At 44.7% G+C, this 23,180-nt stretch overlaps 1 protein-coding gene across 1 annotated transcript in view; it reads left to right on the top strand.

The window, feature by feature from the left end:
• The window catches only part of IHO1 (interactor of HORMAD1 1), a 53,239-nt gene that overhangs the window by 5,591 nt on the left and 24,468 nt on the right, over positions 1–23,180 (top strand). The window contains exon 2 of the mRNA XM_039477451.2: positions 16,046–16,116. Within this exon, the coding sequence (XP_039333385.1) occupies positions 16,061–16,116 (56 nt within the window). The 5' untranslated portion in view covers positions 16,046–16,060. The remainder of the gene's footprint in view (positions 1–16,045; positions 16,117–23,180) is intronic.

Here is a 23,180-nt window from a genome sequence, read left to right as displayed (position 1 = left end):
GGTGGATTATTAATCAGTTTTCTGGGAAAGGGGTGGAGATTTCCAAGAACTGAGGGTTCTTCTTCCTTTTAGACCATATAGATTAACTTCTGGATGTTGCCATGGCATTTGTAAACTGTCATAGTGCTGGTTGGAGTGTTTTTCAGCATGCTAATTTATTGTAATTAGCTATGATGTGCAGTGAGGATGACCAGAGGTAACTTCCTTTTTTTTCAGACTCTTACTCTGTCACCCAGGATGGAGTGCAGTGGCGCAATCTTGGCTCACTGCAGCCTTCACCTCCCACGTTTTTCAAACGAGTCTCCCACCTCAGCCTTCTGAGTAGCTGAGATCACAGGTGCACCATCATGCCTGGCTAATTTTGGTATTTTTAGTAGAAATGGAGTTTTGCCAGTTGACCAAGCTGGTCACAAACTGCTGACTTCAAGTGCTGGGATTATATTGTGAACCACTATGTCTGGCCTTAATTTTTGTTTGTTTTTGAGATGGAGTCTCACTCTGTAACCCAGGCTGGAGTGCAGTGGTGCAATCTTAGCTCACTGTAACCTCTACCTTCTGGGTTCAAGCAATTCTCCTGCCTCAGTCTCCTGAGTAGCTGGGATTACAAGCATGTGCCACCATGCCCGGCTAATTTTTGTATTTTCAGTAGAGATGGGGTGTTAGAGACAGAATGCTTGTTTTTAGGTGCTGCAAGGAAAAATTAGCCTTCAGACAAAATGTTTTCTCAGCAAGTCAATTTTACTTTCTGCAGAAAGGGTGCTACTTGTCAGCAATCTTGCTATGAGAGCACACTAAACAAAGGAAAGGCAGGAATATTTATTCTTTATGCATCGAGTCCTTACTGCTGTGTCCTGTCTCCGTTGGTTGGAGCCGGACCTCATGCTAAACTTAACTTGATTGGCTAACAACTTAAAACTTTATTAAATAGTTGAAAGCAATGGAGAAAAAAGGAAAAGAGGAAGTTGCTTGCCAAAGGACTCAGAAAAGTAAAACATTTCTTTTTTTTTATTTTTTATTTTCTTTTTCTTTAGAAAAGTAAAACATTTCTAAATAAGGAAGGGGCATGGGCTGCGCCCTGGAACATGGTCACAGGCATGTCCAGTACAAATATCTTGGTTAAAGTACAAGGACATAGAATGTACTACGTGCCTGTGAACATGTCCAGCACAAATATCTTGGTTAAAGTACAGGGACATAGAATGTACTTATTCTCTTATATCCTAATAGCTTTATAGGGTAGGGCTTAACAAAGAGTTACTAGCAAAAAGTGAGAAGGCTTGGAATAAAATTTGTCTTTAAAAGAAACTATGGTTTCTAACATTTATTATTATTATTCTTTAACAAGAAGGGAAACTTCGAAGAGGAACTTTTTACACGGGATTTCGTCATGTTGGTCAGGCTGTTCTCAAATTCTTGACTTCATGATCCACCTGCCTTGGCCTCCCAGGCCTGTTTTTATTTTTATTTTTATTTTTATTTTTGAGAGGGACTCTTGCCCTGTCACCTAGGCTAGAGTGCAGTGACACAATCTCAGTTTACTGCAACTTCCACCTCCTGGGTTCAAGCTATTCTCCTTCCTCAGCCTCCTGAGTAGCTGGGATTACAGGAGTGAGCCACTGCACCTGACCAAATTTTTGTATTTTTAATACAGATGAGGTTTCACCATCTTGGCCAGGCTGGTCTCAAACACAGGCATGATCACCACACCTGGCCCGGAGGTCACTTTCACTGCCATCTTGGATATGGTGGGTTTTGGCCAGCTTCTTTACTGCATCCTTTATAATCGGCAGAGTCTTTGTGACCTGTATCTTTGCTGACCTATCTCATCCTGTGACTATGAATGGGTAACCTCCTGGGAATGCAGCCCAGGTCTCAGCTTCATTTTACCTAGCCCCTATTCAAGACAGAGTCGCTCTGGTTCAAATGCTTCTGACAGGCAAGGTGCAGTGGCTCACACTTGTAATCCCAGCACTTTGGGAGGCCAAGGTGGGTGGATTACCTGAGCTCAGGAGTTCGAGACCAGCCTGGCCAACATGGTGAAACCCCATCCCTACTAAAAATACAAAAATTAGCCAGGTGTGGTGGCAGATGCCTGTAATCCCAACTACTCAGGAGGCTGAGGCAGGAGAATCACTTGAACCCAGGAAGCAAAGGTTGCAGTGAGTGCCAAGATAGTGCCATTGCACTCTAGCCTGGGCGACAGAGCAAGACTCTGTCTCAAAAAAAAAAAAAAAAAAAAAAAAGCCTCTGACAAAGAATGTGTGGAATGCAGGTGGACAGATGAAAGAGGGTAGGAAATGCCAAGCTTATCTGCTTTAGTTTGTTACTTGATGACTGGTTATGCTATTACCTTGTTTCCTGTTGAAACTAGATCATGCATCAGCCCTGTGTTCTCAGAGCATTTTTTTCTTTCTGGTGAGTTTTAGTCCTTATAACTCAGGCTGTATATTTTAGATACTACTGATTTAATACTAGAATATTAACCATGTATACTGTAATATAATTTGTAGCATACCTTACTCTGCCACTATTTAAAATTGTGATTGTTTCTTTAAAAAAATGTTTGTTTTTCAGCCCTTGTAATTAGTTGGCACCAACTGATCATTTAAAAATTTGTAACTTCGGGCCGGGCGCGGTGGCTCACGCCTGTAATCCCAGCACTTTGGGAGGCCGAGGCGGGTGGATCACGAGGTCAAGAGATCGAGACCATCCTGGTCAACATGGTGAAACCCCCTCTCTACTAAAAATACAAAAAACTAGCTGGGCATGGTGGCGTGTGCCTGTAATCCCAGCTACTCAGGAGGCTGAGGCAGGAGAATTGCCTGAACCCAGGAACCGGAGGTTGCAGTGAGCCGAGATCGCGCCATTGTACTCCAGCCTGGGTAACAAGAGCGAAACTCCGTCTCAAAAAAAAAACAAAAAAACAAAAAAACAAAAATTAGCTGGGCATGGTGGCGCACGCCTGTAGTCCCAGCTACTCGGAAGGCTGAGGCAGGAGAATTGCTTGAACCCAGGAGACAGAGGTTGCGGTGAGCCAAGATCGAGCCATTGCACTCCAGCCTGGGTAACAAGAGTGAAACTCCGTCTCAAAAAAAAAAAAAGCCTATTAAAGATAAATTCCCCTACACTTCCTTGTACCTACTCCTTGTCCTAAGGCTCAGGCTAAGAGAACAGCTGCCTTCAGTTTATTCTCCCCCAAAGCTATGCACAGCCTTCTGACCTTTCAAAAGGCCTGCTCCTTTTCCTTATAGCTTCTCCTACCACTCTGACTGATCTCCTGCTTCTACATATAATATTTCTAAATTAGTTTGGGTTCAGCAATAACTTATCTCTCAAGGCAAACATGCTTTTCTGTGTGTTCTTGCTTTGCACACAGTTATTTCTTTCTGCCTCTATGGAATAAACAGACCTCCACAGCAATGCAATTTAGGTCCCTAGAACAGGGGTCCCCAACCCCCAGGCCCCAGGGCCAGTACCAGTCAGTCTATGGCCTGTTAGGAACCAGGCCACACAGCAGGAGGTGAGCAGTAGGACTGCCTGAGCTCCATCTCCTGTCAGATCAGTGGCAGCATTAGATTCTCATAGGAGTGTGCATGAACCCTATTGTGAACTGTACATGCAAGGGATCTAGGTTGTGCACTCCTTATGAGACTCTAATGCCTGATGATCTGAGGTAGAACAATTTCATTCTGAAACAACCCCCTGCCCTGCCCACAACCAATGTCCATGAAAAAAATTGTCTTCCATAAAACTTGTCCCTGGTGCCAAAAAGTTTGGGAAGTGCTGCCCTAGGACTCAAGGTCAGACACCTAATGCCTGAGGGAGTTTACTTTCCATCCTGAGAAACTACCCTTAGCCATATTTTGCTAATTTGACCCATAATCACCTCTGTGTTTTTCTATATTCAGCTAACAACTTCTTTTTTTTTTTTTTTTTTTTTTTTGAGACAGAGTGTCGCTCTTGTTACCCAGGCTGGAGTGCAATGGCGCCATCTCGGCTCACTGCAACCTCCGCCTCCTGGGTTCAAGCAGTTCTCCTGCCTCAGCCTCCTGAGTAGCTGGGATTACAGGCACACGCCACCATGCCCAGCTAATTTTTTTTTTTTGTATTTTTAGTAGAGACGGGGTTTCACCACATTGACCAGGATGGTCTCGATCTCTCAATCTTGTGATCCACCCGCCTCGGCCTCCCAAAGTGCTGGGATTACAGGCTTGAGCCACCGCGCCCCGCCAAAGCTAACAACTTCTTTACTTTGCTCCTATTCTGTTTTCCGCACTTCTATTGCTGTTCAGAGTCACACAGCCTTTGTAAAGCTAAACGTCACCATATTAAAATCTACCGCCTACAGAGAGGGTACCTGGGGCTTGACCCACTAAGGAGCAAGGAACAGTGTACTTTTTCTATAAACCATTGGAAAACACCATACTTTATAGAAAGTATACAATTGGATGATTTAGGTCCGCTGCAGTGGCTCACACCTGTAATCCCAGCACTTTGGCAGGTTGAGGCAGGCAGATTGCCTAAGGTCAGGAGTTCGAGACCAGCCTGGCCAATGTGGTAAAACCCTGTCTCTACTAAAAGTGCAAAAATTAGCTGGTCATGGTGGTGGGCACCTGTAATCCCAGCTACTCAGGAGGCTGAGGTAGGAGAATTGCTTGTACCCAGGAGATGGAGGTTGCAGTGAGCCAGAGCAAGACTCTGTCTCAATTTTTTTAAAAAATTGGATGATCTAAAGACCTCTTGTGTGGTAGAGGTAGACCAGTCATGACTAAATATAACTGACAGGTTCCTGACCTTTGAATTCTAGGAAGATGGACATCCTCAGGATTGGATAAACCATGTGGTAAACATAGACTTGATGCATAAGTAAAGGCAGGATAACAAATCAAAAGGAAAAAATGTTATTCATCTTCTACCACACATATATTGAATCTCTTCTGTTAATTCAGTTAACTGGAGTTGCTGGTTTCATTTTCAACAGTAAGGGGGTTTGGTCATATAGTCTGAGAGACTACCTTTGTTACCCTCTGGTTATACAGGACCTCATTGGCCTCACCTCTTCGATGCTAGCACAGTGTCACATACCTGGAACTATACAGGCTTTTTTAAAGTTTGTATTTCTGGCTGGGTGCAGTTGGCTCACACCTGTAATCCCAGCACTTTGGGAGGCTGAAGCAGGTGGATCACTTGAGGTCAGGAGTTTGAGCCCAGGCCTGACCAACATGGTGAGACCCTGTCTCAACTAAAAATAATAATAATAATAATAATAAATTAATTAATTAATTAACTGGGAGTGATGATGCATGCTGGTAATCCCAGCTACTCAGGAGGCTGAGGCAGGAGAATAGCTTGAGCCTGGGAGGCAGAGGTTGCAGTGAGTTAAGATTGCATCATTGCATTCTAGCCTGGGTGTCAGAGTGGGACTCCATATCCAAAAAAAAAAAAAAAAGAAAAAGAAACAAAGGCCGGGTGTGGTGGCTCACACCTGTAATCCCAGGGCTTTGGGAAGCCAAGGCAAGTGGATCACCTGAGGTCAGGAGTTTGAAATCAGCCCGGCCAACATGGCGAAACCCCGTCTCTACTAAAAAATACAAAAATTAGGGCCGGGCGCGGTGGCTCAAGCCTGTAATCCCAGCACTTTGGGAGGCCAAGGCGGGTGGATCACGAGGTCAAGAGATCGAGACCATCCTGGTCAACATGGTGAAACCCCGTCTCTACTAAAAATACAAAAAATTAGCTGGGCATGGCAGCACGTGCCTGTAATCCCAACTACTCAGGAGGCTGAGGCAGGAGAATTGCCTGAACCCAGGAGGCGGAGGTTGTGGTGAGCCGAGATCACACCATTGCACTCCAGCCTGGGTAACAAGAGTGAAACTCCGTCTAAAAAAAAAAAAAAAAAAAAAATTAGCTGGGCATGGTGGCATGTGCCTATAATCCCAGCAACTAGTGGGGCTGAGGCAGGAGGATTGCCTGAACCTGAGAGACAGAGGGTGCATTAAGCCAAGATCATGTCACCGTACTCCAGCCTGGGCAACAGAGCAAGACTCTGTCTCAAAAAAAAAAAAAGTTTGTATTTCTAATTCCATGAATACAAGGTATTTTGACCTTTATATGTATTCGAAAAAAGCAAATTACATGTCTTTTTTTTGTTGTTTTTTAAAGAGACAGGGTCTTGTTTTGTTGCCCAGGTTGGAGTGCATTGGTGGGATCGTAGCTTACTGAATTTCTAGGCTCAGTGATCCTACTGCCTCAGCCTCCTGAATAGCTGAAACTATAGGCATATGTCACCATGCCTGGCTTGTTTAAATTTTAAATTTTTATTTTTTATTTTGTTGTTATTTTAAATAGAGATGGGGCCTTGCTATGTTGCCCAGGCTGGAGTGCAGTGGCTATTCACAGGCACAATCCCACTACTGATCAGCATGGGAGTTTTGACCTGCTCCATTTTTTTTTTTTTTTTGAGACGGAGTTTCGCTCTTGTTACCCAGGCTGGAGTGCAATGGCACGATCTCGGCTCACCGCAACCTCCGCCTCCTGGGCTCAGGCAATTCTCCTGCCTCAGCCTCCCAAGTAGCTGGGATTACAGGCACGTGCCACCATGCCCAGCTAATTTTTTGTATTTTTAGTAGAGACGGGGTTTCACCATGTTGACCAGGATGGTCTCGATCTCTTGACCTCGTGATCCACCCGCCTCGGCCTCCCAAAGTGCTGGGATTACAGGCTTGAGCCACCGCGCCCTGCGACCTGCTCCATTTCTGACCTGGGCCAGTTCACCCTTCCTTAGGCAACCTGGTGGTCCCCCACTCCCAGGAGATTATCATATTGATGCCAAACTTAGTACGGACACCCACTTGGCATAGTGCACTACAGCCTAGAACTCCTGGACTCAATCAATCCTCCAGCCTCAGCCTCCCAAGTAGTTGGGACTACAGGCATGCACCACCACGCCTGGCTAATTTTTAATTTTTTTGAAATAGTTTGAGAGAGAATTTTTTTTCTCTGTTGCCCACACTAGAATATACTGGGGCAATCTTAGCTCACTGCAACCTTGACCTCCCAGACTCAAGTGATCATCCCACCTCAGCCTCCCAAGTAGATGAGACTACAGGTTTGTGCCACCACACCCTGCTAATTAAAAAAAATTTTTTTTATAGAGGCAGGGTTGTCCAGGCTGGTCTCAAACTCATGGCCTCAAGCAATCCTCTTGCCTTGGACTCCTAAATGCTGGGGTTACAGGTGTGAGCCACCATGCCTGGTCTACTCATTGTTTTTCAAAATGTGGGCAGAGATGGTGGGAGAAGTCTAAACATTGCCATGATTCAGATAATAATAATAGCTAATAGCCAGTTCTTTTGGAATCTATATACTAATTGTGGTGTGATGATTACATGAATTCTAAATATTAGTTAATATTCATAGAATGGCTTTGGGAAGCTGAGGCAGATGGATTACTTGAAGCAGAAGTTTGAGACCAGTCTGGCCAACATAGCAAAATCTCATCTCTACTAAAAGTACAAAAAATTAGGCCAGGTATGGTGGCTCACATCTGTAATCCCAGCACTTTGGAAGCCAATGCGGGTGGATCACGAGGTCAGGAGTTCAAGACCGGTTTGGCCAAGATGGTGAAACCCCATCTCTACTAAAAATATAAAACTTAGCCAGGTATGGTTGCAGGCACCTGTAATCCCAGCTACTTAGGAGGCTGAGGCAGAGAATTGCTTGAACCTGGGAGGTAGAGGTTGCAGTGAGCCGAGATCAAGCCACTACACTCCAGCCTGGGCAACAGAGTGAGACTCTGCATCAAAAAAATAAAAAAATTAGCTGGACATGGTGGTGCATGCCTGTAATCCCTGTAATCCCAGCTACTTGGGAGGCTGAGGCACAAGAATCATTTGAACCCAGAGGCAGGAGTTCAATGAGACGAGATTACATCATCACTGTACTCTAGTCTGGGTGACAGAGCATAACTGTCTCAGAAAAAAAATTAATGGAATGTGCACACATATACAAACATACACCATTTTGTATGTTACTTAAAAAATGTGAAAGGGTTGGGTGAGGTGGCTCAGACCTGTAATCCCAGCCCTTTGGGAAGCTAAAGCAGGCATATTCCTTGAGCTTAGGAATTTGAGACCAGCCTGGGGAATGGGGTGAGACCCCATCTCTGTTATATACATCTCGGCTCACTGCAACTTTCACCTCCCGGGTTCAAGTGATTTTCCTGCCTCAGCCTTCTGAGTAGCTGGGACTACAGGTGCGTGACACCACACCCAGCTAATTTTTGTGTTTTTAGCAGAGAGGGGGTTTCACCATGTTGGCCAGGATGATCTCTATCTCTTGACCTTATGATCTGCCGGCCTTGGCCTCCCAAAGTGCTGAGAGATTACAGGCATGAGCCACTGTACCTGGCCTCTATATAAAAAAAAAAATTTTTTTTTAAGGGTAAAGTAGGCTGGACGTGGTGGCCTGTAATCCTGTAATTGGATTACATGCCTGTAATCCAAGCGCTTTGGAGGCCAAGGTGAGCGGATCACCTGAGGTCAGGAGTTCAAGACCAGCCTGACCAACATGGTGAAACCCTGTCTTAAAAAAAAAAAAAAAAGTGTAAAGTATTTTTGAAAGGATATTAGGAGGCTCATTTTTTGTCTTTTGAGACAGAGTTTTGCTCTCGTTGCCCAGGCTGGAATGCAGTGGTGTGACCTCGTCTCACTGCAACCTCTGCCTCCTTTGTTCAAGCGATTCTCCTGCCTCAGCCTCCTGAGTAGCTGGAAATTACAGGAGCCCACCAACATGCCCAGTGAATTTTTTTTGTATTTTTAGTAGAGACAGGTTTTATTATGTTGGCCATGCTGGTCTCAAACTCCTGATCTCAGATGATTCACCTGCCTTGGCCTCTCAAGGTATAGGGATTACAGGCGTGAGCCACCATTCCCGGTGTTTTGTTTGTTTGTTTTTAGACAGAGTCTTGCTCTATTGCCCAGACTGGAATGCAGCGGTATGTTTTTAGCTCACTGCAACCTCTGCCTCCTGAGTAGTTGGGATTACAGGTGTGCACCACTACATTGGCTAAGTTTTGCATTTTTTTAGAGACAGGGTTTCACCATTGTTGGCCATGCTGGTCTCAAACTCCTGATCACAAGTGATTTGCCTGCCTTGGCCTCCCAAAGGGCTGGGATTACAGGTATGAGCCACTGTGCCTGGCCAGAAGATTTAAATTTTAATGAAGTCCAGCTTATTCTTTTTTTTTTTTTTCATGAGGATCTTTGAATTTATATCTAAAAAGTCATTGCCAATCCCAAGGTCATCTATATTTTCTCCTATGTTCTAAGAGTTTTATCATTTTGCATGTTATAATTAGGTTTATAATCCATTTTGAGTTCATTTTTGTGAAGGGTGTAAGGTCTATGTTTAGAGTCATTTATGCATATGGCTATCCAGTTGTTTAGCATCATTTATTGAAAAGACTATCTCAGTTGCATTATCCTTGCTCTTTAGTCAAAGATCAGTTGGCTATTTTTATGGGTCTATTTCTGGGCTCTTTATCCTGTTCCATTGATTTCTTGTCTTTTTTTTTTTTCTTGGCCAATACCACATTGTGTTGATTACTGTAGATTTAAAGTAAGTTGTCTTCTTCTTCCTCCTCCTCTTCTTCTTCTTCTTCTTCTTCTTCTCCTTCTCCTCCTCCTCCTCCTCCCCCTCCCCCTCCCCCTCCCCCTCCCCCTCCCCCTCCTCCTCCTCCTCCCCCTCCTCCCCCTCCTCCCCCTCCTCCTCCTCCTCCTCTTCCTCCTCCTCCTCCTCTTCTTCTTCTCCTTCTCCTTCTCCTTCTCCTTCTCCTTCTCCTTCTCCTTCTTCTTCTTCTTTTCTTTTTTTGAGACAAGGTATCACTCTGTCACCAAGGCTGGAGTGTGTGGCATGATCACAGCTCAGTGTAGCCTCAACATCTCCAGGCTCAGGTGATCCTTCCACCTCAGCTTCCCAAGTAGCTAAGACTACAGGTGTATGCCACCACACTCAGCTAATTTTTTTATATTTTGTAGAGATAGAATTTTGCCATGTTCCCCAGGCTGGTCTCTAACTCATGGTCTCAAGCAATCTACCTGCCCCAGCCTTCCACAGTGCTGTAATTACATGCCTGAGCCACTGTGCATGGTCTTATGTCTTAAAGCCGGGTAGCATCAGTCTTCTGGCTTCTTCTTCATATTGTGGTAGCTATTCTGGATTCTTTGCCTCTCCATATAGATAGTCAGTTTATCAATATTTACAAAATAACTTGGTGGAATTTTTATTAGGATTGCATTGACTCTATATATAAGGTTGGGAAGAACTGATATCTCGACAATATTGAGTCTTTCTATCCATGAATATGAATATCTCTCCATTGATTGATTGAGATGAAATCTCGCTCTGTCACCCAGGCTGGAGTGCAGTGGCCTGATCTCGGCTCACTGCAACCTCTGCCTCCCAGTTCAAGCAATTCTTTTGCCTTAGCCTCTGGAATAGCTGGGACTAGAGATGCACACCACCATGCCTGGGTAATTTTTGTATTTTTAGTAGAGATGGAGTTTCACCATATTGTTCAGGGTGGTCTTGAACTCCTGACCTCGTGATCTGCCTGCCTTGGGCTCCCAAAGTGCTGGGATTACAGGTGTAAGCCACCATGATATCTCTCCATTTATTTAGTTCTAATTTGATTTCTGTCATCAGAGTTTTGTAGTTTTCATCATATAGATGTTGTATATATTTTGTCAGAGTTACATGTAAGTATTTCTTTATTGGGGGTTCAAATATAAATGGTTTTGTGTTTCTATTTATTTATTTTTGGGGGACAGTGTCTTGCTCCATTGCCAGACTAGAGTGCAGTGGCACAATCTCAGCTCACTGCAACTTCCACCTCCTCGGTTCAAGCGATTTTCCTGCTTCAGCCTCCCAAGTAACTGGGATCATAGGTGCATGTCACTATGCCCAGCTAATTTTTTGTATTTTTAGTAGAAATGGGGTTTCACCATGTTGACCAGGCTGGATCCTCTTGCCTCAGCCTCCCAAAGTGCTAGAATTACAGGCGTGAGCCACCACGCCCAGCTGGTTTCGTGGGTGGTTGTTGTTGTTGTTGTTGTTGTTGTTGTTTATTCCAACTCTTTTTGCCCAAGCTGGAGTGCAATGGCGCCATCTCGGCAACCTCCGCCTCCTGGATTCAAGCGATTCTCCTGCCTCACCCTCCTTAGTAGCTGGGATTACAGGCACACACCACCATACCCAGCTAATTTTTTTGTATTTTTAGTAGAAACAGGGTTTCACCATGTTAGCCAGGCTGGTTTTGAACTCTGACCTCAGGTGATTGACTGGCTTGGCTTCCCAAAGTACTGGGATTACAGGCATGAGCCATCACGCCCGGCCAGGTTTTGTGTTTTTAATTTCAAATTCTATTTTTTCATTGCTGGTATATAGGAAAGTGATTGACTTTGTATGTTAGCTTTGTATCCTATGACTTGCTATAATTGCTTAGTTCCAGGAATTTTTTTTTGTCAATTATTTCAGAATTTTTTTTTTTTTTTTTTTTTTTTGAGATGGTGTCTAATTCTGTAGCCCAGGCTGGAGTGCAGTGGCACAATCTTGGCTCACTGCAACCTCCACCTCCCAGGTTCAAGTGATTCTCCTGCTTCAGCCTCCTGAGTAGCTGGGATTACAGGTGTGCACCACCACAATCATTTTTGTATTTTTAGTAGAGACGGGATTTCATCATGTTAGCCAGGCTAGTCTTGAACTCCTGACCTCAAGTGATCACCTGATGTCAGGAGTTTGAGACCAGCCTGGCCAATATGGTGAAACCCCATCTCTACTAAAAATCAGCCAGGTGTGGTGTCGGGCGGCTGTAATCAGAAGCTACTCAGGAGACTGAGGCAGGAGAATCACTTGAACCTGGGAGGTGTAGGTTGCAGTGAGCTGAGATTATGCCACTGTACTCCTGCCTGAGCAAGACAGTGAGACTCCATCTCAAAAAAGAAATTTATATTCTGAACATCTGTTTCATTTTATCTATGTTTGTGTTGGGACAGTATTTTATATTTGATGGTATTTATTTCACCATATGTATGGTAATCATATTTTCTGATGCTGTAATTATAATATATAATCTGATAAATATGAATGCTCTTATTTTTATTTTTATTTTTTTTTTTTGAGACAGAGTTTCGCTCTTGTTATCCAGGCTGGAGTGCAATGGCGTGATCTTGGCTCACCGCAACCTCCGCCTCCTGGGTTCAGGCAATTCTCCTGCCTCAGCCTCCCGAGTAGCTGGGATTACAGGCACGCGCCACCATGCCCAGCTAATTTTTTGTATTTTTAGTAGAGACGGGGTTTCACCATGTTGACCATGATGGTCTTGATCTCTTGACCTCGTGATCCACCCGCCTCGGCCTCCCAAAGTGCATGAATGCTCTTATTAAAATGGAGAGACAAAATTTAGAAATGGGCTTTTTAGCTGGGCACAGTGGCTCATGCCTGTAATCCCAGCATTTCAGGAGGCCAAGGTGGGCAGATCATGAGGTCAGGAGTTTGAGACCAACATGGTGAAACACTGTCTCTATTAAAAATACAGTCGGGCGCGGTGGCTCAAGCCTGTAATCCCAGCACTTTGGGAGGCTGAGGCGGGTGGATCACGAGGTCAGGAAATCGAGACCATCCTGGTCAACACGGTGAAACCCCGTCTCTACTAAAAATACAAAAAATTAGCTGGGCATGGTGGCGCGTGCCTGTAATCCCAGCTACTCAGGAGGCTGAGGCAGGAGAATTGCCTGAACCCAGGAGGCGGAGGTTGTGGTGAGCCGAGATTGCGCCATTGCACTCCAGCCTGGGCAACAAGAGCGAAACTCCGTCTCAAAAAAAAAAAAAAAGAAAAAAAAATGACCAGGCACGGTGGCTCACCCCTGTAATCCCAGCACTTTGGGAGGCCGAGGTGGGCAGATCATGAGATCAAGAGATGGAGACCATCCTGGCCAACATGGTGAAACCCCATCTCTACTAAAAGTACAAAAATTAGCTGGGTGTGGTGGTGTGCACCTGTAGTCCCAGCTACTTGGGAGGCTGAGGCAGGAGAATTGCTTGAACCCCGGAGGCAGAGTTTGCAGTGAGCTGAGATCGCACCACTGCACTCCAGCCTGGGGCCTTGCGACAGAGCAAGACTCTGTCTCAAATAAATAAATAAATAAAATATTTTTTAAAATAAAAAAAAAATTAGCTGGGCGTGGTAGCACGCACCTGTAATCCTAGCTACTCAGAAGGCTGAGGCAGGAGAATCCAGTGAACCCGAGAGGCAGAGGTTGCAGTGAGCTGAGATTGTGCCACTGTACTCCAGCCTGGGTGACAGAATGAGATTCTGTCTCAAAAAAAAAAAAAAAAAAAAAAAGTAAAAGGGCTTTTAAAATAAAGTTGAAGCTATATGACCATCATAATGAACTATAGTATACAGCGTGTTGGGTTGTCAATGAGCAGAATAACTGTTTATAAGAGGTGTGAGAAGGTACCTTTGCCCAAAGCACTCCGTATTTCCTTCTCTAGCTTCTTTACTGCCCAAATTCACAGCTGACTTTGCATTCCAGTACTTTTTTTTTTTTTTTTTTTTTTTTTTTGAGACAGGGTCCTGCTCTGTTGGCCAGGCTGGAGTGCAGTGGCTTGATCTCAGCTCACTGCAACCGTCTCTTGGGTTCAAGTGATTCTCGTGCTTCAGCCTCCCGAGTAGCTGGAATTACAGGCATGTGCCACCATGCCCAGCTAATTTCTGTATTTTTAGTAGCGATGGGGTTTCTTTATGTTGGCCAGGCTGATTTTAAACTCCTGACCTCAAGTGATCCACCTGCCTGGGCCTCCCAAAGTGCTGGGATTACAAGTGTGAATTTTAATGTCTTCTAGTCTAGGGAGAACTAATTTTGTAATAGATTAAGTCATTCATTGTACCAAGCAATGAAAGATAGAGTGTATTGGTTCTTTCCTAATAGCAGATTATGATTGGATGGCAAGAGAAAGGAGCCAAAAAGCAGAAAATGGAAGGCAAATTTGCCGTTTTAGAAGTGACTTTGGGGCCGGGCGCGGTGGCTCACGCCTGTAATCCCAGCACTTTGGGAGGCCGAGGCGGGTGGATCACGAGGTCAAGAGATCGAGACCATCCTGGTCAGCATGGTGAAACCCCGTCTCTACTAAAAATACAAAAAATTAGCTGGGCATGGTGGCGCATGCATGCCTGTAATCCCAGCTACTCAGGAGGCTGAGGCAAGATAATTGCCTGAACCCAGGAGGCGGAGGTTGCGGTGAGCCGAGATAGCGCATTGCACTCTAGCCTGGGTAACAAAAGCGAAACTCCGTCTCAAAAAAAAAAAAAAAAAAAAAAAAAAAAGAAGTGACATTGTGTTTTGCCTGGCATTAAGATTGATGGGGGTCAGCAGCTACTTGGGAGACTGAGGCAGGAGAATCACTTGAACCTGGGAGGTAGAGGCTGTATGTAGTGAGCTAAGATCATGCTACTACACTCCAACCTGGGTAACAGAGCCAGACTCTGTCTCAAAGAAAAAAAAAAAAAAAAAAAAGGCCGGGCACGGTGGCTCACTCCTGTAAATCCTAGCACCTTGGGAGGCTGAGTTGGGCGTGTCACCTGAGGTTAGGAGTTTGAGACCAGCCTGGCCATGGCAAAACCCCACCTTTACTAAAAATACAAATTAGCCAGATACGGTAGCAGGTGCCTGTAATCTCATCTACTCATGAGGGAGGCTGAGAGAGGAGAATCTTTGAACCCAGGAGGTGAAGAGTGAACTGAGATAGCACCACTGTACTGCAGTCTAGGCAACAGAGGGAGACTGTCTCAAAAAAAAAAAAAAGAAAGAAAGAAAGAAAGAAAGAAAGAAAAGAAGTGATGGGGGACAGGCATGGTGGCTCATGTCTGTAATCCTAGGACTTTGGGAGGCCAAGGCAGGAGGATCACTTGAACCAGCAGTTAGGGACCAGCCTGAGCAAGATAGTGAGACCCCATCTCTATAAAAAATTACAAAATTAGGCCAGGCGCAGTGGCTCATGCCTGTTATCCCAGCACTTTGGGAGGCTGAGACAGGCGAATCACCTGAGGTCAAGAGTTTGAGACCAGCCTGGCCAGTACGGTGAATCCTCGTCTCTACTAAAAATACAAAAATGAAATTAGTGGCTGGGCACGGTGGCAGTGGCTCATACCTGTAATCCCAGCACTTTGGGAGGCTCAGGTGGGAGGATTGTCTGAGCTCAGAGTTTAAGACCAGCCTGGACAACATGGTGAAACCCCTTCTCTACTAAAATACAAAAAATTAGCTGGTTGTGGCGGTATGCACCTATAGTCCCAGCTACTCGGGAGGTTGAGGAGGAGAATTGCTTAAATCCTGGAGGCAGAGGTTGTAGCGAGCCAAGATCATACCACTGTATTCCAGCCTGGCCACAGAGTGAGACTCCATCTCAAAAAAAAAAAAAAAAAAAAAAAAAAAAATGAGCTGAGCGTGGTGGCGTGCACGTGTAGTCCCAGCTACTTGGAGAGGTTGAGGCAGGAGAATCACTTGAAACCAGGAGGGGAAGTTTTCAGTCAGCTAAGATCACACCACTACACTCCAGCCTGGGGGACAGCAGGAGACTCCAAATAAAGAAAACATTAGCCAGGTGTAGTGGCATAGGCCTGTAGTCACAGCTATTTTGGAGGTGAGGTGGGAGGATTGCTTGAGGCCAGAAGTTCAAGGCTTTAGTGGGCCATGATTGCATCACTGCATTCCAACCTGGGAGACAGAGCAAGACAAATTCCCATCAAAAAAAAAAAATTTTTTTTTTTTGATGGGAATTTGTATGCAATTGAATAGCAGAAGGGAATTTGCATGCAATTTAACAACAGACATACCTGTTTCTGGCACATAGGTAATAGAAATTTTCACTAATTGGATGGGAATAAAGCTGCTGGAATGTCCTCATGTACATACAATAGTCACTATTAATCTTTGGAAAAATTATACTGTTAACTTTCTTAATATTCATCTGTTCTTTCTAATAGGTATAATTATAAGAAATGAATTTTAATGTCTGGAATATCAAAGAGATGCTCAGTATTCCATCAGGCTCTGGGTAAGTTTTCTGGTTATATTCTCTGCTCCTTAAGAGGATTTTCTGGTTTCATTGATTCATAGAAAGAGGGTTCCTGGCTGGGTGCAGTGGCTCATGCCTGTAATCCCAAAACTCTGGGGGGTCAAGGCGGGTGGATCGCCTGAAGTCAGGAGTTCAAGACCAGCCTGGTCAACATGGTGAAACCCCGACTCTACTAAAAAAATACAAAAATTAGCTGGATGCAGTGGCGCACACCTGTAATCCCAGCTACTCAGGAAACTGAGGCAGGAGAATCACTTGAACCTGGGAAGCGGAGTTTGTGGTAAGTGGAGATCGCACCACAGCACTCCAGCCTGGGTGACAGAGCAAGACTCCATCTCAAAAAAAAAAAAAGAGGGTTCCCTTCCCATTAAGGGTTCCCTTCTCCCCATAATAATGGAGTTACCCCTATATAGCCTCTTCTCCTCTGTCTCTGCTGCATCTTCTTGTGCTTTTTTTTTCTTCTTTCCATTACAAAAGTAGTACCAACCCAGCTCTGTGTGTTAACTGAATAATGACTTCGTATTCAGCACTGGGCCTGTGAGTGTCAGGGTAGGTCCAACATCTGGACACTCAGCCCAGTTGGGGTGACTACTATTGAAGTAACAAGGAGCAAAATCATGGCAATGTTCAAATATATGTTCAGTTGTACAGTGCAATTTATAGGTACTGTGGAGATTAAGAGCCGCTCTAGCTATTGGCAAGGCTTGTTGAGATTCTGTCCTCTCAACTCCTCCACTAAGGTATTTACATTGGTGTCTACTGTTCTGCAATAAGCCTGCCACTGCTAACTTGGTGAGTATTCCCAAGAAGTAGTGTATTTTTAAGGGATTTGTAATTAGTCATGCTATGCTTTTATCACTGGATAGTTTCTTTCCTCTTTAACACCTTCCTAAAGAGTTATCAATTGATCAGAAACCTAGCGCACTGTTTTTAATTTCTCAAAAAGGAAAAAAAATGCTTACAGTTGATAGAGAGTGGTGAAAAACTATCTTTACTTTCAGATTACAGGTTTTTTTTTTGTTGTTTTGTTTTGTTTTGTTTTGTTTTGTTTTTAATTGGAAATGGAGTTTCGCTCATTGCCCAGGCTGGAGTGTAATGGCACAATCTTGGCTCACTACAACCTCTGCCTCCTGGGTTCAAGTGATTATCTCACCTCAGCCTCCCTAGTAGCTAGGATTACAGGTGCCCACCACCACCCCCAGCTAAGTTTTGTATTTTTAGTAGAAATGGGGTTTCACCATGTTGCCCAGTCTAGTCTCAAACGCCTGATCTCAGGTGATCCGCCCACCTCAAAGTGCTGGGATTGTAGGCGTGAGCCACCACACCTGGCAAATCTTCCAACATACCAATGAAGTCCAATTGGTATGTTAGACTTTTTTGTTTTTGTTGCTCGTTGTTCCTTTGGTATCATATCCAAGATTACCAAATCCAATGTCATGAAGCTTCTTCCGTTTCTTTCTTTTTTGAGATGGAGTCTCACTCTGTTACCCAGGCTGGAGTGCAATGGCATCATCTTGGCTCACTACAAACTCCGGCTCCCAGGTTCAAGCAATCCTCCTGCCTAAGTCCCCCTAGTAGCTAGGATTATAGCATGTGCCACCATGCCTGGCTAATTTTTGTATTTTTAGTAGAGATGGGGTTTTGCCATGTTTGCCAGGCTGGTCTCAAACTCCTGACCTCAGGTGATCCACCCAAATCAGCCTCCCAAAGTGCTGGGATTTCAGGCGTGAGCCACCGCACCTGGCCCCATAGTTTTAAGATATAAATCCTACATAATTTTAGTAGGTTCACAAAACTGTCCCCCCACCCCCCCCACCACCAAGCCTAGCTAATTATTCTATTTGGCTCAAGAGGAAAGTAACAGAGAACTATTTTTGAGCAATGATTATGTTACTCATATTACAATGTATGTGTGTAACCCATTACCTAACTTATCTCAGGAGATGTTTCGGTTACCAAAACACCAGGAATTCAGTCTAGGTCCTGCTGCTTGCCACACAGAAAGCCAATCACTGAGATGACAAGTATTGTCAAGGAAGAAGGCTTTAATTTAAGGGTGCTACAGCTGAGGAGATGGGAGCTTAGCCTCAAATCCATCTCCCTGACTAAAACTAAGGGTTTATATAGCAGGGAGGAAATGTAAAAATTTGTAAGAAGACAAGAACTAGGGAGGCTGTGGTGCAGTGATCTGGTGAGTTTCAGTTATTTGATACTTTTTTTTTTTTTTTGAGATGGAGTTTCGCTCTTGTTACCTAGGCTGGAGTGCAAGGGTGCAATCTCGGTTCACGGCAACCTTCGCCTCTTGGGTTCAAGCAATTCTCCTACTTCAGCCTCCTGAGTAGCTGGGACTACAGGCATGCGCCACCATGCCCAGCTAATTTTTTGTATTTTTAGTAGAGATGGGGTTTCACCATGTTGACCAGGATGGTCTCAATCTCTTGACCTTGTGATCCACCCGGCCTTCCAAAGTGCTGGGATTACAGGCGTGAGCCACTGCCCCTGGCCTGATACTTCTTTAAAAAATTTTATTTCCGCCGGGCGCGGTGGCTCAAGCCTGTAATCCCAGCACTTTGGGAGGCCGAGGCGGGTGGATCACGAGGTCGAGAGATCGAGACCAACCTGGTCAACATGGTGAAACCCCGTCTCTACTAAAAATACAAAAAATTAGCTGGGCATGGTGGCGCATGCCTGTAATCCCAGCTACTCAGGAGGCTGAGGCAGGAGAATTGCCTGAACCCAGGAGGCGGAGGTTGCGGTGAGCCGAGATCGCGCCATTGCACTCCAGCCTGGGTAACAAGAGCGAAACTCCGTCTCAAAAAAAAAAAAATAAAAATAAAAAAAAAAATTTATTTCCTCCTCCTCTTTCTTCTCCTTCTCCTTTTCATCCTCCTCCTCTTCCTCTTCCTTCTCCTCCTCTTCCTCCTCCCTATTTAATACTTTTTTGAGAGGCCCGAAGGTCCTTTCCTGAGGAAGGAACTCAGGTAAAACAAATATAAATTTCAAGTTTTAACAGAAGAAAGGTTAATTTCTATGTTTATCCAAAAACAACTGTTTATGGGACTAGGGCTGATTTCATTGCTGAGTAAAAATAATCACCCTTCTCTATCCTGAGCTATTTAGTTTCTTTTTGTTTTAATAATAATGTTTATATCAAAATAGAAACAAATAGTTTGTATTTATATAAAGGTTTCTTTGGGTCAGAATATGTACTTATATATTATCTAATTACTTTAAATTTAACATTTGATAAAGGAATGATTTGGGTATGTGTTTTAAAGCAGCAGTCCCTAACCTTTTGGTAACAGGGAACAGTTTGATGGAAGACATAGATCAGGATATGGAGAAATGGTTTCAGGATGATTCAAGTGCATTATATTTATCATGCACTTTATTTCTATTATTATAACATTGTAATATATAATGAAATAATGGTTGGGCACAGTGGCTTACACCTGTAATCCCAGCACTTTGGGAGGCTGAGGCAGGTGGACTGCTTGAGGGTCAGAAGTTTGAGACTAGTCTGGCCAACATGGTGAAACTCTGTCTCTACTACAAAATACAAAAATTAGCTGGGTGTGGTGGGCCCCTGTAATCCCAGCTACCCAGGAAGTTGAGGCATGAGAATTGCTTAAACTCAGGAGGCAGAGGTTGCAGTGAGTCAAGAACACACCACTGCACTCCAGCCTGGGTGACAGAGTGAGATTCCATCTCAAAAAGAAAGAAAGAAAGAAAGAAAAATAAATAATTATATAGTTCACCATGATGTAGAATCAGTGGGATCCTTGAGCTTGTTTTCCTGCAACTAGACAGTCCCATTTGGGGGTGATGGGAGACGGTGACAGATCATCAGGCATTAGATTATCATAAGGAGCCCGCAACCTAAATCTCTTGCATGTGCAGTTCACAATAGTTTGCACTCCTATGAAAATTTAATGCTGCCACTGATCTGACAGAAGGCAGAGCACAAATGTTAATATAGATCAGCCTGGGCAACATGACTGTCAGTTCCTGGGGTTTGGGTTCAGTCCCTGCTGAAGTCCAAGGGGAGTGGGTAGATGAGCAAAAAGAACAATCAGGGGTCCGTAGGCAGATGAATATGGTTTCATTCAGCAGCTTTCTCATTAGCAGCTTACTTTCACACTGGCTTTCTTATTAGCAGCTTACTCACACTGTCCGTCCTGTCTTGGCCGCTTGAGCCGGCTGCCCCCATGCACAGCTGCAAGGCTGGCTCTCCCTTGCCTTCAGGGTCAACAGCTTAACTCTTTCTCTCTCTGGGCACGAGCAAGCCGAGGTGTATACTGGCTCCTTCCTGTCTGTCTGCCTCTCTCTCTCTCTTTCTTTGGGCACCAGCATGCTTGCCATGTCAAGCCATGTTGAGCTGAGCCAAGCCAAGCCCTCTCTACAGCATCAGCAGGAGAGTTATACCTTTTATAGACAATAGTGGCATAGAGCCAAGTATGAACTTACACAGACAGGTTATATGACAAGTGGAGGTGTGCACTTGCATGCCAAACTCACTGAGTCATGAAGGCTTGGATATCCACCTTGGCCTATTCCTTGACCAAAGCACATCCATGTACCTTACAATGACAAAACCCTGTCTCTACAAAAAATACAAAAATTAGCTGGGTGTGATGGTGCATGCCTACTACTAGGGAGGCTGAGCAGAGGTTGCAGTGAGATGGGATCATGCCACAGCATTTCAGCCTGGGCTGAGCAGAGTGCGACCCTGTCTCAAAAAAAAAAAAAAAGAAAGAAAGAAAGAAAAGAGGTTGAACATAGATACAGGCTCATGCCTGTAATTCCAGCACTTTGGGAGGCCAAGGCGGGTGGATCACTTGAGGCCAGGAGTTTGAGACCAGCCTGGCCAACATGGTGAAACCCCATCTCTACTAAAAATACAAAAATTAGCCAGGTGTGGTGGCACAGGCCTATAATCCCAGCTATTGGGAGGCTGAGGTAGGAGAATTGCTTGAACCCAGGAAACAGAGGTTCAGGCGATCCATGAGATTGCACCATTGCACTCCAGCCTGGGCAACAAGAGCAAAATTCTGTCTCAGAAAAAAAAGTAGCCAGGCGTGGTAGCTCATGCTTGTAATCCCAGCACTTTGAGAGGCTGAGGTAGGTGACTTCAGGGTTTGGAGACCAACCTGGGCAACATGGTGAAACCCCATCTCTACTAAAAATGCAAAAAATAAAATAAAATTAGCTGGGGATGGTGTTGGGTGCCCAGCTACTTGGGAGACTGAGGCAGGAGAATCGTGTGAACCTGGGAGGCAGAGGTTTCAGTGAGCTGAGGTCACACCATTGCTCTCCAGCCTGGTCAAAAAGAACGAGACTCCGTTTAAAAAAGAAGAAGAAGAAAGAAAAGGAAAGCATGTTTTTTGTTTTTTGAGATAGAGTCTCACACCATCACCTAGTGGCTCCATCTTGGCTCACTGCAATCTCTGCCTCCTGGGTTCAAGCAATTCTCCTGCCTCAGCCTCCTAAGTAGCTGGGACTACAGGCATGCACCACCACGCCCAGCCAATTTTTTTTGTTTATTTTTATTTTTATTTTTTTAGTAGAGACTGGGTTTCACTATGTTGACCAGGATGGTCTTGAACTCCTGACCTCATGATCTGCCGCCTCGGCCTCCCAAAGTGCTGGGATTACGGGCATGAGCCACCACGCCCAGCCTTTTTTTTTTTTTTTTTTTTTTTTTGAGATGGAGTCTCGCTCTGTCGCAGTTTGGATTGCAGTGGCGGGATCTCAGCTCAATATAGCACCTGGCCCTCAAAAACATTTTAAAATGGATCCTCCTAGCCGGGTGCTCAATAAATGTTGCTGTTAAATTAATGAACAGGCTGGGCACAATGACTCAAGCCTGTAATCCCAGCACTTTGGGAGGCTCAGGCAGGCATATCATGAGGTCAGGAGATCGAGACCATCTTGGCCAACCTGGCGAAACCCCATCTCTACTAAAATACAAAAAATTAGCTGGGTGTTGTGGTACGCACCTGTAGTCCCAGCTACTCAGGAGGCTGAGGCAGGGAACTTGGTTGAAGCTGGGAGGCAGAAGTTGCAGTGAGCTGAGATAATGACACTGCACTCCAGCCTGGCAACAGAGCAAGACTCTGTCTCAAAGAATAAAAAAGATCTTCCTATGCACAGATCTAAGTTGATCATATTCATTAGTATAGATGAGGCCTATATTAGTCTGCCTAGATTGCTATAACAAAGTACCAGATACTGGGTGGAGGCTGGAAGTCATGGATCAGTGTGCTAACATAATTGGTTTCTGGTGAGGTATTTTCCTGGCTTGCAGATAGCCCTTTTCTTCCTGTGTCTTCACATGAGGGTGGGTGGATGGCTGAGAAGTGGCATGAAAGAGCTACCTCTCTGGTGTCCTCCTTTCTTTTTTTTTGGAGATGAGTCTCACTGTGTCACCCAGGCTGGAGCGCAGTGGCACGATCGCAGCTCACTGCAACCTCTGCCTCCTGGGCTCAAGAAGTTCGTCCTGCCTCAGCTTCCCAAGTAGCTGGGACTACAGGCACACGCTGCCACACCTGACTAATTGTGTGTGTGTGTGTGTGTGTGTGTGTGTGTGTGTGTGTGAGTGTGTTTTAGTAGAGATGGAATTTCACTGTGTTGCCCAGGCTGGTCTTGAACTCCTGAGCTCAGGCAATCTGCCCACCTTGGCCTCCCCAAGTGCTAAGATTACAGGTGTGAGCCATCGAGCCTGGCTTCTGGTGTTCCTTTTTATAAGAACACCAATCCTATCATAAGAGCCCTACCTTCATGACTTCATCTAACCCTGATTACCTCCTAAAGGGCCCATCTCCAAATACATTGTATCAGGGTTGATATGATGATACCGTCATATCAACATACTAATTTTCGAGAGACACAAACATTCAGTCCAAAACAAAGACAATCTGTGATTGTTTTGTTATGCCTCTCTCTCTCCCTTCAGTCCTGCTCTGTTCCTTCCCTGTAAGCACACACTCTAGAATTAATGTGTACACTCCAATTACCTTCTATACACTTAGTTACATAATTGA

The sequence above is a fragment of the Saimiri boliviensis genome, chromosome 8 (genome assembly GCF_048565385.1).
Source record: "Saimiri boliviensis isolate mSaiBol1 chromosome 8, mSaiBol1.pri, whole genome shotgun sequence".
In the NCBI taxonomy this organism is placed as follows: domain Eukaryota; kingdom Metazoa; phylum Chordata; class Mammalia; order Primates; family Cebidae; genus Saimiri; species Saimiri boliviensis.
The sequence above is the reverse complement of the archived record's forward strand: the minus strand, read 5'-3'. Positions and strand labels throughout refer to the sequence as shown.